The sequence below is a fragment of the Scomber japonicus genome, chromosome 21 (genome assembly GCF_027409825.1).
Source record: "Scomber japonicus isolate fScoJap1 chromosome 21, fScoJap1.pri, whole genome shotgun sequence".
NCBI classification, from domain to species: domain Eukaryota; kingdom Metazoa; phylum Chordata; class Actinopteri; order Scombriformes; family Scombridae; genus Scomber; species Scomber japonicus.
Window position 1 is genome coordinate 15,296,892 of NC_070598.1, and position 13,210 is coordinate 15,310,101.

At 40.1% G+C, this 13,210-nt stretch overlaps 2 protein-coding genes across 3 annotated transcripts in view; one reads left to right on the top strand and one right to left on the bottom strand.

Annotated features, from left to right (window-relative positions):
- pip4k2aa (phosphatidylinositol-5-phosphate 4-kinase, type II, alpha a) overlaps window positions 1-3,594 on the bottom strand; it is a 28,908-nt gene extending 25,314 nt beyond the window's left edge. The window contains exon 1 of the mRNA XM_053342628.1: window positions 1,941-3,594. Within this exon, the coding sequence (XP_053198603.1) occupies window positions 1,941-2,081 (141 nt within the window). The 5' untranslated portion in view covers window positions 2,082-3,594. The remainder of the gene's footprint in view (window positions 1-1,940) is intronic.
- Window positions 3,595-3,614: 20 nt separating this feature from the next.
- armc3 (armadillo repeat containing 3) lies at window positions 3,615-13,115 on the top strand. Of its 2 annotated transcripts, XM_053342625.1 has the most exons (17): window positions 3,615-4,358; window positions 4,459-4,576; window positions 4,754-4,879; window positions 5,125-5,193; window positions 5,374-5,549; window positions 5,850-6,044; window positions 6,235-6,418; window positions 6,551-6,703; window positions 6,790-6,898; window positions 7,671-7,920; window positions 8,114-8,250; window positions 8,630-8,798; window positions 9,034-9,128; window positions 10,680-10,763; window positions 11,096-11,263; window positions 11,583-11,745; window positions 11,825-13,115. In XM_053342625.1, exons 1-17 carry the CDS (start codon window positions 4,311-4,313, stop codon window positions 12,029-12,031), a joined length of 2,451 nt encoding a protein of 816 aa, XP_053198600.1. In that variant the 5' UTR covers window positions 3,615-4,310; the 3' UTR covers window positions 12,032-13,115. The 2 variants fall into 2 exon arrangements, with proteins under 2 accessions (XP_053198600.1, XP_053198601.1); XM_053342626.1 differs by lacking the exon at window positions 3,615-4,358 and having other exon boundaries at window positions 4,515-4,581.
- Window positions 13,116-13,210: the final 95 nt, after the last annotated feature.

Sequence of the window (13,210 nt, forward strand, 5' to 3'; positions counted from 1 at the left end):
CTATCTATGTTCATTTTTCTCAGGCATTTCAAGTGTTGTTCAAAAAGCGAATGATTAATCAGTACAGCATAGCTACATGGAGATAAACCTCTTATGCACCTTCCTCTGACCATCAGGCCAAACACCACAGACAGGTGGCCGTAACCCTTCGACAGACTACAGCTTAAATACAGAACAACAGCTTTGGATCTTTAGCTGTCTTGGCCTCACATTCGTCGGGTTTTGTAGACGCCACATAATCCACACTAAACTGCCACCGTTAACATCAAGCCAAAATAAATAGAGAGAGATAACCTCCTTCGTAATGACCCCCATTGTGAATATGCCTTTAAGTACTGTGCGTTTGTCACACTGATACAATCAGACATCTCACATCCCCTCAAAACCAACACAGAGATATAAAATTAGGTAGCTACAACAAACAAATGCAAAGAAAAGAGGTGTTGATATTGGTATGAGTTTACAGCGCAGAATGAAACAGCAAACATAGCTCAAGTATGGAAAAATCATCTGTGGACAAATCGCTAGTGCAATTGAAATGCAATGGTGTTTAATACATCAAAGGAAACACTGCAAAATCAAACAGAAGCAGAGGTAAAAAAATCTAATGTACCAGAAACAGTGTCAGACATAGAGCATAGGAAGTTATAAATATCATAAATCGGTATACAGCCTTCATGTAAACCCACCTTTGTGATGTTTACCATGACCTTTTAGTAAGGAAGTTTCACAAAGTGTTTATGCTCTATCAATGTGCAGTACTTACCAATAATTAGACTCTTGTGGAGAAATTCCCTAATGGTTTTTCCTACTGAAATGAGGAGTTCTGTATTAATTTGCTAAAGCAGCCAATGCTGGCTCCACTGTTTCGTGTTAATTTCTAGTACAAATGCCACATACAAAAAAAAAAACAAGCAGGATAACCACAGGCAAACATGAATAAAGAGCAAGAGAGCAGTGAAGCACTCTGCATCAAAAGGCCAAAATGTGTTTTTTTATTATATAAACTATAGTATTGTCATCATTTACACTGTAAGCTGCCACATGGTAATTATTTCCTACTGGATGAATAAGTATACAGAATAAGAGTGATGCTGCTCACTTACTGCTCGGCTCTCTTGTTTACATTTTGGAAAGCAGTTCTCCTAAATCTAAAACACCAGATAAAAACGTTCAGTAAACAAGCTTTAGTGCAATAACCATGTCATGTTTATAAGAGTAAAGCTGAGTAAAGGAAGAAGGAGAGGTTATTCATATTAAGATTGGAAGAAGGAAGGAACTGAAAGAAATGCAGATTATTATGCATTAGTCTGCTGAATAAGCACAATCTCTCTGTGTGTTATAATAATGTGTGTAAAACATTGGTTTATTTAATATTTAGGATTTGGTGCCAGAAATATTGGTATGTTCCCTGCTGGCCAAGTTTGCTTTCTCTCCAACATATGAGTGTTGACCCAGTGCAAATATTCAGTCAAGGAAGAGAAAGAGAGAGCTGAGAGCAGAGATAAGCTGTCTTGCATGGGAAGATCTGCTCTCTCATGACATAGAGCCCTAGGAGCTTATCCTACATGTGCATAACAGGAAGCCAAAGAGGGGTTAGCTGCTCAAAACACACACACACACACACACACACACACACACACACACACACACACACACACACACACACATACTTTCAAATCCATGCAATAGTAATATCATGCAAATTATAACTGTGCAAACTAAGCTCACTGAATCACACACACACAACTGATGATTTGTTTGAAACCTGCACACTTGAAGCCTGCAACACATTCACATTGACAGCACTGTAGCCGACCGCTGCACAACTGTCACCTCGGTGTTTTGTCAATCAACTGCAATAACACAAAGGGTGATATCTGACAGCAAAGTCAGGCTTATTGTGTCACATCATATGGACATTTGACGGTCTGACTCACCGAATGGTTGACTCCCCACATAACCACGCTGAGCAGAGGGTCGCTGGCACGGAAGAGCTTCACTTTCTGAGCAACGAAGTGTTTTTTCTTGGTCTTCGTTTTGCTCGCAATAGATGCGGCAATACTGCTCGCCGAAGCCATCTTTAAGCAAACTGGGTGGTTATTGCAGTCTGTGCGATAATCTTGACAGGAGTGTTTTCCCTTGAAGCTGGCACAATGGCCACAAGCTCACGACTCAGTTGAAACCAATACTATTCATTTAGCCAGCTCGCAAGTCAAAGTGCCCCAATTATTATTTTCTTCATCCAACGTCCCACACAGCTTGGCTGACGCGATGGCCCTCCCTCGACAAGGACAAATATGAGGAAAATGCGATGTGCTTAAAGCTAATACTGCTGCTCTCCTTCGCCTAACAGTCCGCCACTTCCCTCTGCCCACATCATAAGCCACCTCTCTTCCTTCCTCGACTCGTCTGGAGCTCCCCTGCGATGCGAAGTCTCACTGAGCTGGCGTTAGCATAACGTTAGCCAAAGAGCCAGCTTGCTAGCTAGCAAGCAAACCTCAACGATATATTTTCTTTTGCAAAAAAAGAATAAATTAAATAGTAATAATAAACGCAATAAAACAGGAAAAGTGGGGAAACACCGCGATGATGGTAACCAAAATGTCACACAGCTTCTGCCAATTAATTATTAAAATAACACATCAGTGGTGCTGAGTGGCTAACTAACCCCTCTGACAACCAGCTAACGTGAGTCCGACCTTCGCAGCTGACTGACGGCACAAAGCAGTACCGGGCTCCGGTCACCTGCTAGCCGCTGTTAGCCCGCGAGCTAACTATGTGTTAATACCAGCGAGCGGCTCAGCCCTCCTCCTACGCGTCTGTGCTCAGTCCCTGGAGTTAACAGGGGTGTATCCTGTCATGGTGTTGTCCCGTTTGAAACGCCGCGGAGCAAATATTTAGACTCAGGATGAACTGGTGATTAAATCCGTGTGCGGCATGGAGGTTCATGTCAACTGACAGCTCGACGGAGGGGAGGTGACAGCCAGCCTGAGCTCTGCAGTGTCTGCTCCGCTGATTCGCTGATTCGCTGCAACCTCCCTCCTCCCTCCATCTATGCTACTTTTTTTGCATCTATCAGCCTGTTTTTGTATGTACATTTCAATGTCATATAGATTAGATAATTCAAAAGTAGTGAATGAGGGAGAAACCCAAAGTGAGTGTGTGTGTGTATATAGAATTACTTTAATTTTGCTTTTTAATTAGGCTAATCAAATTAATTTTGCTTGCTGGGATTTTAAACGCTGAAAATGAGCTTAATACAGTGTAAGGACATGCTTTATTGATTGTTACAAAACTGAAGAATCGGTGGCTAAATGTCAGTATTTACATTTCCCTTATTTTTTCCCTTAACCTCGGAATCAGAAGCTTCAGCCTGATGCAGCAGCAAGATGATGAACCGCACACCATCAGAGCTATAATGTCTTTGGAGGTCATTGGTTTTCTGCTGCATACTGTGGTGTTCCCACTGGCACATTGCTGTGTCAGTGCCTCTCTAGAGCGGGAGGCTTCAGTGAGCTGATGCTTTAGAGCTCATTTGTTTTATGACTCACTCTTCACAGCAGCACAGTTACCCTATAGCCCCCCCCCCTCCGCCCCCCAAACACACACACACACACACACACACACACACACACACACACACACACACACACACACACATATTTTGTGTTATTTGGTCTTTTTCACTGTTATTTAACAGTTCACTGTACATTTTACTATAGCCTACAAGTCCTGACTACTAGCTAATGTATGATATTGATTAATTGGCTTGATAATTCAATACACAGTAGCTAGCTTTCACGTTAAAAGCGTGGGTGTATAAGAATGACTACAGGTTAAGAATATGGATGTATAAGAATTATAATAATAGCCTATACATCCGTGGTTCCAAGTAAATGTTCAACCCCTCCCCATTTAGCCCAACGTGGCACCCGTTGCTTAGCAACGCGATGTCAACCTCCTTTTCCAAAACACTAAACTCAGAGTCTGGTTCCTGTGGTTGACAGGTAGCTATGCCCTAATTATGAGTCTTAAACGTGTCTATGATTAGTATAAAATAGAAGTGAGTCATCAGGAGGATTTAAGATTGTTATGTGTAGGTTATGAAAGCGTCATTTGTAAACAAAGCTAGCTTAACTACCTGCCTCGTCAAGCTTAGCTGGCTAAACTATCAGGTTAGCTTCATAGTTATAAGCTCTGTGTATGACTGGAGTATATAAAGCTTGTAAAATTGAACAGCTGTTAAACGTCTATCCGCGATCCATAAACGCGGTATAGACACAGGCAATTTCTCATTAGGCAACAGAATGGGGAAGAAAGGGAAGAAAGAGAGCGAAACGCCATGCAAAGAGACGGTGAGATTCATGTTATGAGAACATCATCCTCTTACTGTAACCCTGTGATAAAGCCTTGCTAACGTTAAGCGTTTACATCTCTGTCACCTCACACTCACAGTTCGATCCACTGCCTGTTGAGGGGAAAACCCCAGCAACAGTGGTACTTCTGCTGAGCTCTCCAGAGGAGGATATTCTGATCAAAGCTTGTGAAGCGATCCACACATTTGCAGAGAAGGGTACAGTATGCAACCCTCTACTAACCTTCACATGCTCACAAAATTTCAACTAGTCCAACTGTCACATCTTCCTTCCCATATCAAAGTCCTTACACTGCATTAATAAATACCCTCAGGCACTCAGGTCTGTCTGACACCATGCTGAATTTCCTGCTCCTTGTCTCCCCCTTTTGTTAGGAGATGAAAACAAGGTTTCTCTGCTGGGACTTGGGGCATTGCAGCCTCTTTGTCAGCTCATCACTCACAGCAATAAACTGGTCAGACGCAATGCCTTCATGGCCCTGGGCATCATGGCCGCCAACAGTATGTCAAACAACATACTTTTCCCAATGCTCTCATCTACTCAATGGTTTGGTGGTTTACTATAAGACTTATCTGACAGACTGGCTTGGTGACAGACCAATGCTTGAATATCTAGCTGCCTGTCAGGCAATTGATGATGTTAAATGACTTGTTTACTTGCTGCAGAATTCACAGCCAGTGACTGGCTTATTGGTTGGCTCACTGAAATACTGAGTGGTTAACTTTGTCTCTGTTTTTATTGAAAGGTGATGTAAAGACTGCCCTGAAGAAAATAGATGTCATTCCATCAATCATTGACAAACTGTCACTTGAAGGTTAGTAATTTGTATTGCAAGATGAATAAACTCTAGTAGTTATTGATTGTATATTACCTGCCATAAAACAAAGAACATAAAAGATGTCATTCCGTTTTTTAGCCCCCCTGAAAACACTGTATGTGTTACATGCAATCGTGATAGATAACCTGTCTTAAATTTGATTCTCTCTCCTGTTAGAAGATACTGTTGTCCATGAGTTTGCAACACTGTGCTTGGCCTCTCTGTCGGTGGATTTCATCTGTAAGGTCAAGATCTTTGACAACAAAGGTTTGCCACCTCTAATCCCGCTGCTTTCCAGTCCAGACCCAGATGTTCAGAAGAACTCACTTGAGATTATCTTCAACCTGGTTCAGGTCAGGTTACTCAAAGTTGTTGTCAGCCTAAAAAGAGGTTACAACTTATGTTTGTTGTTTTATTCTGTTTTATTCTCTGTAAGGTGACCTTGGGTGACTTGAAAGGCACCATCAAATAAAATGTGTTATTATTATTATTATTATTAACTTACAATGCTATACACTTATGGGGCTTTTCAGTCTGTATCTCAAAATATATCACCGTGTTTTATGTAAAATGTAGTCTTTGGATGGTTGAAATTCAAATGGTTTTTAAAATTCAAGTTATCCTTTTGTTTCCTTTGTACTGTGTGTATGAAGGACTACCAAAGTCGCCTGGCAGTGCATGAGTTGGGTGGGATCCCTCCACTTCTGGAACTGTTGAAGTCTGACTTTCTGGCCATTCAGCATTTGGCTTTAAAGACACTGCAGAATATCACCACTGATAAAGATACACGAAACACCTTCAGGGAAGAGCAGGGATTTGAGAAACTCATGGATATCCTTGAGAACAAGGTGAGTATGTGTGTGAGAGAACACAAGCTTTTGTGGTAAGAAGCTTGCGTATATCTTTGTCTTCCCCTTAATGTTATTAAGAATGAAAAGAAAATTATGAAGAGTGTCTTTCAATTAGCACTTGTTTACAAATTATTTTGGTTTTTCTATCCAATTCAAGTTCTGCCCCCCAAATTTCTGTTTCTAACAGGACTTCACTGACCTTCATGCTGAGGCCTTACAGGTTGTTGCTAACTGTCTAAGTGACAGTGAGAGTTTCCAGCTGATAAACAAGGGAGGAGGACTGACTCGGCTGATGGAGTTTGTTCTCACTCCCACTGCTCCTGAAATCCAGTCCAACACTGTTAAATGCATTGCCAGAGTTGCTCAGAGCTGTAAGCACAGAGAAAGACAAGGGATCAAACTTTATATAAATCAAACTATAGGTTTGTTAGGGAATATATTACACTTTAGTTATAGCTGTATGTGTTTTCTGTCTATGTTGTCATGTCTTCTTGTGTGTGTAGCGGAGAATCGCAAACTGCTCCATGAGCAGGATGTCGAAAAGGTTCTGGTAGAGCTTCTGTCTGTGGTGAACGACAGCGTGAAAACAGCTACCTGCCATGCTGTGGCTGCCATGAGCTTCCACCTTGCCAGCAAAGACAGCTTCAGAGAGCTGGGTACATATGCATTCATACAACAACCGAAAACAGCAACACACTTGCAAGTATGAAGTGTGAGTGAGTTGTATTTCTGTGTGTTTCAGGTGGTTTCCCTGCAGTGGTACAGTCGCTGGGCAGTGAGAGTTTGACGTTGAGAGAGGCTGCAACCCAGGCCCTCTCTAACCTTACACACAACAACCAGCTCAACACCTTGTGAGTGACAGATAACCTGATAATCCACCTGATCTCCTACCTCCCTCTGAGTGCATTTATATCCACTCCAATATACTCCCACTTTGGAAAATGACATATTACAATGACATACTCTTGCCTTTATTTGTGTGGCTAACATTACTGATGATATTAAGAAATACATCCCAAAATACAACCCTACATCCCTAAATACTTAGCTCCTTGAATGAGTTATTTGTTGAAATATTGTGTGCATTTTATTATGTACAAAAATGTAATAATTTCTGGGCCTTTAGAGTCTGTGTGATACAGAGTATTTATAATATAAATAACTTTTAGCCAAGCGTGTAAAACCTTTGCAGTCTATAAAACTGAGGCTTGGGCGAGCAGGTTATTTGAGAATTGAGTAGTAAGCTTTCCTCTCCACTATTTCATAGCAGATTTAATGTTTCGTCTGTCTCCTCATGGTTCTCCCTCACTGAATATTTATTTCCTCTCAGTTCTCCTTCTCTCCATTCTATCTTAAACTTTTTTATTCCCCAGACAAATCTTCCCTGCACCAATCGCCTCTCATTGCCTGGCTTCATATTTCAATATTACTGTCTCCTTCACTTCTTGGGAGACTGCTGTTTTTCTCTGTCTCTCTTGCATTATTTCCTCTCTATCCTTACTTTTAATGTTTTTCTCTTATACTTACACACATTACAGACATTGTATGCTATATGCACTTGTGACTGTGTGAGGCTGTAGTCAGTTTTTATACTAGTGTTAACATTTCTGTGGTAAATTCCAGTGCAGTGTACGAGGCAGGAGGCCATGAGTTCCTTGTCCAGCAGCTCCATGACAGCTGTCCCAGGACAGTGGCCAATGCTGCGGCCACACTTGGCAACATGGCAGGACAGGAAGTCATCCGTTGCAGCATCTTGTCATATGGAGCAATACAGGCGCTAGTTGAGCCCTTAAAATCCACAGATACACAGGTCCTGGTCAACACCACGCTGTGCCTAGCTGTGCTGGCGTGTGATATGGATGCTAGGGCAGAGGTTGGTGTGTCTTGTTCTCTTGTTTTTGAATGATGTGTTTTGCATAAAAGAAATATCAGCTTGTACAGCCCACAACAAAATCTATTACAAAAATTAAAATAATGCTCATTGTGACAATAATTTCTAATAAATTGTCCAAGATTATTTTTATGCTTTCTATGAGTCCCTAATATTCACTCCCTGTCCAACACAGTTACAAAGTGCTGGAGGTCTTCACCCACTGGTCAATTTGCTGCGCTCCCATCACAAGAAGGTGTTGTACAACACATGTTTGGCAGTCAATGTCTGTGCAAGTGATGAACCCAGTGCTGTGGAGATGTGCAAATATGGGTAAGACATTGAGATGACAGACAAAAATTACACAATATTCAATAAATTACCAGTAAAGCTAAACAGAACCATTTTCTTTTGCAAATAATTTGGACAAACATTTAATGATTTATGGCTGATGAATCATGAAAATGTAGAACAAAAGGAGCATTGAAGGAGCATTGTAGAGTAGAAATGTGTAGTGTTGGAGCCCACATAAATTAGTCTCTTAAGTAGCCAGTAGATGGCAGTATATGACAGTATTATGTATGGCTATATGACAAAGAACAGGTTGTTCTGTTCATATATGCACATGTATGTCTGTGTGCATTTTTATATTTATCATCCATGTATAAAAATTTGTATACGCTAGTATTCCTGCTGTGTTTGTGTGTCTCAGAGCCCTGGAAATGCTTCAGGAAATCAATCAGTCTGTGAATCGTAGGAGCAGATTCAGTGAGTTGGCCATGATCAGTCTGCTTAACTCCAACCTGTCTCTGAAATACAGCCTGACAGGCTCTTTGGCCTCCAGTGACATTATTACTGATGGCTTCTATGACACAGGAAAGGTTTGTGTTCTCTATTGACGTTTATGTGCAAGAAAGGAACGTAATTAAAAAAAAGTAAAAACTCATAATTTATTATTTTGGAACCTTAATTTGCTGTTATCATCTGTTTGATTAATGTGATCCCAACTACAGTTTTCTCTGTTTTGACTGTCTTTTATGAAAAAGAAAATACAGTACAGTATACTATTTAGATTTTTAGCTTAACAATGCCCCTCTCTCTGTCTCTCTTCCTTAGGCTCGTTCAGGTCAGAGGGTTTTGACTTTAGAGGAGCTGTCCAAGCAACCAGTCAACCAACACCGGCCCATTATCGCTGTTAATACAGCATCAGAGTATGTGTATAAAATTAATGGATGTTCTGACTTTACACACTGATCAACATTTTGAAATGTTATAAAAACCCATAAAGTTGTGAAAAGCTAGAAAAAACATTGATTATTATTTGTATACATGACATTCCATCCCTGTAAAAACTGAACGGACAGCAGTGTGGTATTCAGTATATGCCAGAACTCCCTGAATTATGACAACTAGCTGGGCCCTTCACACTACAAGCAGGGTGGGGAATTATGCAAGCCAAGCAACCACACTGATAATGTTGGACTACTGTCTGAAACTGGCAGGGTTCCTACACTACCAGTCACATCATGTAGTAAGCTGGTGCGATGTATTGAGGCTGGTAGATTACTATCACCCTCCCCTTGTCTGCTCCAATCCAGTGCTCCACTTTTCTTCTCTTTTTTTCTCCTTTCTCTTGCTGCCTTCACTGTGCCCCATTAGTGTGGCCTCAACGAGTAAATGATCCCATTTTTTTAAGATGGCAACAAACTCAGTGTAAAAGAGCCTTTGTGTTACAACTAATGGACTTCTGAACTTCCACACACAAACACACCCATGCACAAGCGAGTGCACATACATATCCATGAGGGTGCAGATAAGGATGCCTGCGCATAATACACATCCATGCTGACTGAGACATAAATCCAAACATATACACACTATATGGATTCAAGGCTGTGTGCGTGTGTGCTCATACACACACACATACACACACACACACACACACACACACACACACACACACAGACACTCACACACACACACACACATACACACAGTCACGCTCCCACAAGCTTTCAGTATTGTGAAGAACGTCTCCAAAGAGGGCAGTACCCCCTCAGGGTACCTCAGGTCCAACTTATTTCCACCATGATCCCCCTCCATCAGCATGCATACACACAAACAACATCTCCAGCATTCTTAAGCAGTCTGTTATATAATCCATGAGTGGTCCCATTCACTGCTTAGAATGACCCAACTTTAACTTTACAAATCAAAATGCATCTTAATAGAATTATTTGAGCTTTAAAAAAAAAAAAATTCTAATTCCAGAGCAAATGTTTTTGTCTTTGAGCCTGATATCTCAGGCACAGGATATCAAAAAAACAATTTGGTTTTTGGTCATAATTGTTTTTAACAGATAAAGAAACTTGATTTCAAATTATATCTACCTTAGGCTGAAGAACAATATTTTGCTACAATGGTAGTGTTTAGGTACATATTCATATAAATATGTATATATGTAAATATAACAGTAATATGTGCAGAAATGTGTCTATGTGTGTACCTCTGCTGTGCTGTCTTGGATGCTGGCAAATCAAGAACAATAGATTTGCTGTGACACAAAAAAGTACAAAAGGCCCTCAAAACATGATCTCTTTTTTAATGTATGATATTAATGTACTCTGACAAGCAAGCTTCATTACACCTACATACTATGCAAACACTATAACTACCAAGAATATAACAAAAAGAACTGTCAAAAGTAGAATAACAGTGCTGTATTTAGCTATATAAATATTTGTATTCTTGTCCTATGGCAGTGAGACAGGAGATGTGCCAGAAGAAAGGCAGAGCAACTCATCAGAAACAGACATTAGCAGCAAGGGAGGACGCAGGACACCAAGGTGTGTGTGTCAGTGTGTGCTGTGTGGTGGATGAACTCTCTTTATTACTCAATTACAGTGCTTGTCTTTTTTTGCCATTGAATCACTGGTTAGTATTTCAAAATGTAGGATTCTTGGGGAAATACATCCATTACATTATGGCCTGGTTTATTTGTGTAATTTATACACAATTTTAAACTGAAGATATTTTGTTGCATATTGAAACATGCAGGCTCCTAAAACTGTCACATGTAAGTATCAAATTTGAAGTTGAGAATCAGTATTGCAAAACTACCATTAAAACTCTTGCCCATTTTCAAGACAGGTACTTGATTTACTGTCTCTCTGCACAGGAGGAGGAAGGAGGATGACAAACAGAAAGATGAGGCCCAGCCAGAGTCTCCCACAGAGAAACTGTGGAAAATGATGGATGACATCCCACTGCAGAATCTAGTTAAAGAGGCCAAAGAATCCATCCTTCCACTGAATGATGAATGGGAGCAGTATGCTGCCTTGGCCAGGTGACGGATGAATGACATCACCACATAACCGACATACAAAGATGTCACTGGGAAGAGAGTGGAACATTATTCATACCATATTACAAAACTAGTCTTTTCTTGTAAAAAGAGCCCAAAAAACTCATAATCGTGGAAAAAAACTGTTTATGCTCATCTCATATCACATCTTTTCACATGTAAGGTGGCACAAAACAGTATTAGAGCAATGCACAGTCAGCTGACAACAAACTGTGTAACCACTTCGAGACTTTGGGATACAAAACATTTTATCAAGATTTCTGAAATATAATTGTTTTCTGTGCATGCATTTGGTTCTCAGGCTGGTAAGCAGAGTCATGGGCGGAGCAGTGGAGATTGAAAAGCTACACGAATTCCCATGGGAGCTGCACCTCAGTGAGCTCAAGTTTGAGTTTCAGTCTAATGTTATTCCAATTGGCATGATTGGCAAGGGGATCTACTGTCACAGGGCGCTTCTCTTCAAGGTAACAATTAACGGCCACCCATCTTAATCATGTGCCAAACTCCTCATTCTTCAACTTGATCTTGTCTTCTATCCTGCAGTGTCTGGCTGATTGCATTGGAATGAGCTGTAGCCTTGTCAGGGGTGACTACAACCGGGCTTGGAATGAGATACTCCTCTTCAAAGGGAATCCCTCCAGCAATGAGCACTCATCACAACCCTGCCGCTTAATAGTAGACCTCATGCACCAACCTGGAAACCTGCTGAAAGCCAAAACTGCTGCTGCTGTACAGTATCAAACTATATAGATCAACACAGTAGTTCATAAATAGTACATAATCTGACACCGTACTTAGATTCATTGTTGAGAATGTATTTGTATTGTATGTGTATTTACTAAGCTTCTGTAATAAACACATAATTTAATCATAGTTATTCCACTGAGGATTCACAATATGTTGTAACTACAGAGCCAAGTCAGATGGAACAAATAGTACTTCAGGCCAAATATACAAGTTAGAGCAGGTAGTCTAAACTGCTACTTTTCATTATCGGTTAATCTGTCAATTATTTGATTAATCAATTGGTTGTTTGATCCATTAACTCTCAGAAAATGATGAAAAATGTTGATTACTGTTTCCCAAGATGACATCTTCAAATGTTAAGTTTTGTTCTGACCAACAGTCCACAACCCAAACATGCTAAAAATCACTGTTTTATGTAGTTTGGATCAATATTAAGCACCAATGCAACATAGGGTTAACTTTATTCAATAGCAATCTGTTATTTTGACCCAGTGTTACACACAACAAGCTTTAGAAAAAAACTGTAACAATGTATTGTTTATTATGCAAAAATGTGTATTTGACATTCAAAAAATAAACAAGTTATTCACAAACAATAACAAAATGTGGCTTACAAGTTTAAAGAGTAGGGTAGATTATAACAAGTGGGTAAATAACCCAACAATAGAATAAAAAATAAATATCGCTACAACTGGATAAAAACAACTCCTTGTTTTGATTGGTTTTCTGGGTCACGCTAATCCAGTATTGTAGGCATTATCAACCCAAATTGGTTACCTACATTTTGAGCCATAGATTTTAAGTGTGAATATATTCCGTTTATTGTCATAGAAAACTAAAGAAACTATAAAATATTCACATTTGAGAGGCTGGAATCAGAGGATCTTCTTTCTTCTTCCTCTTATGAAATTACTCAAAACAATTAATTGATTGTCAAAATAGTTCCCGAATAATTCAATAGTTAATCGACTAATTGGTGCAGCTGTGGTGTAAACTTGTAGTTTGTGCCTAAACTGAGGTCATCACATTGCAGGAGACCCTACCATCTCTGATGTATTTTAAGGTTATCGCACCTTATTAATGACTTCATTCTGTGACTTCATATTCCTACTGTGACTTTTGACTTTTGTTGACAGAGCATCTGCAACATTTTCTTGCCACAAGGACAAGGTTGCTACACAA

Coding starts and splice junctions, on each gene's coding strand:
- armc3 (XM_053342625.1), top strand. CDS start 4,311: ATGGGGAAGAAAGGGAAGAAAGAGAGCGAAACGCCATGCAAAGAGACG. Junction 4,880..5,124: donor GGGCATCATGGCCGCCAACA/GTATGTCAAACA, acceptor TTTTATTGAAAG/GTGATGTAAAGACTGCCCTG. Junction 8,251..8,629: donor GTGGAGATGTGCAAATATGG/GTAAGACATTGA, acceptor TGTGTGTCTCAG/AGCCCTGGAAATGCTTCAGG.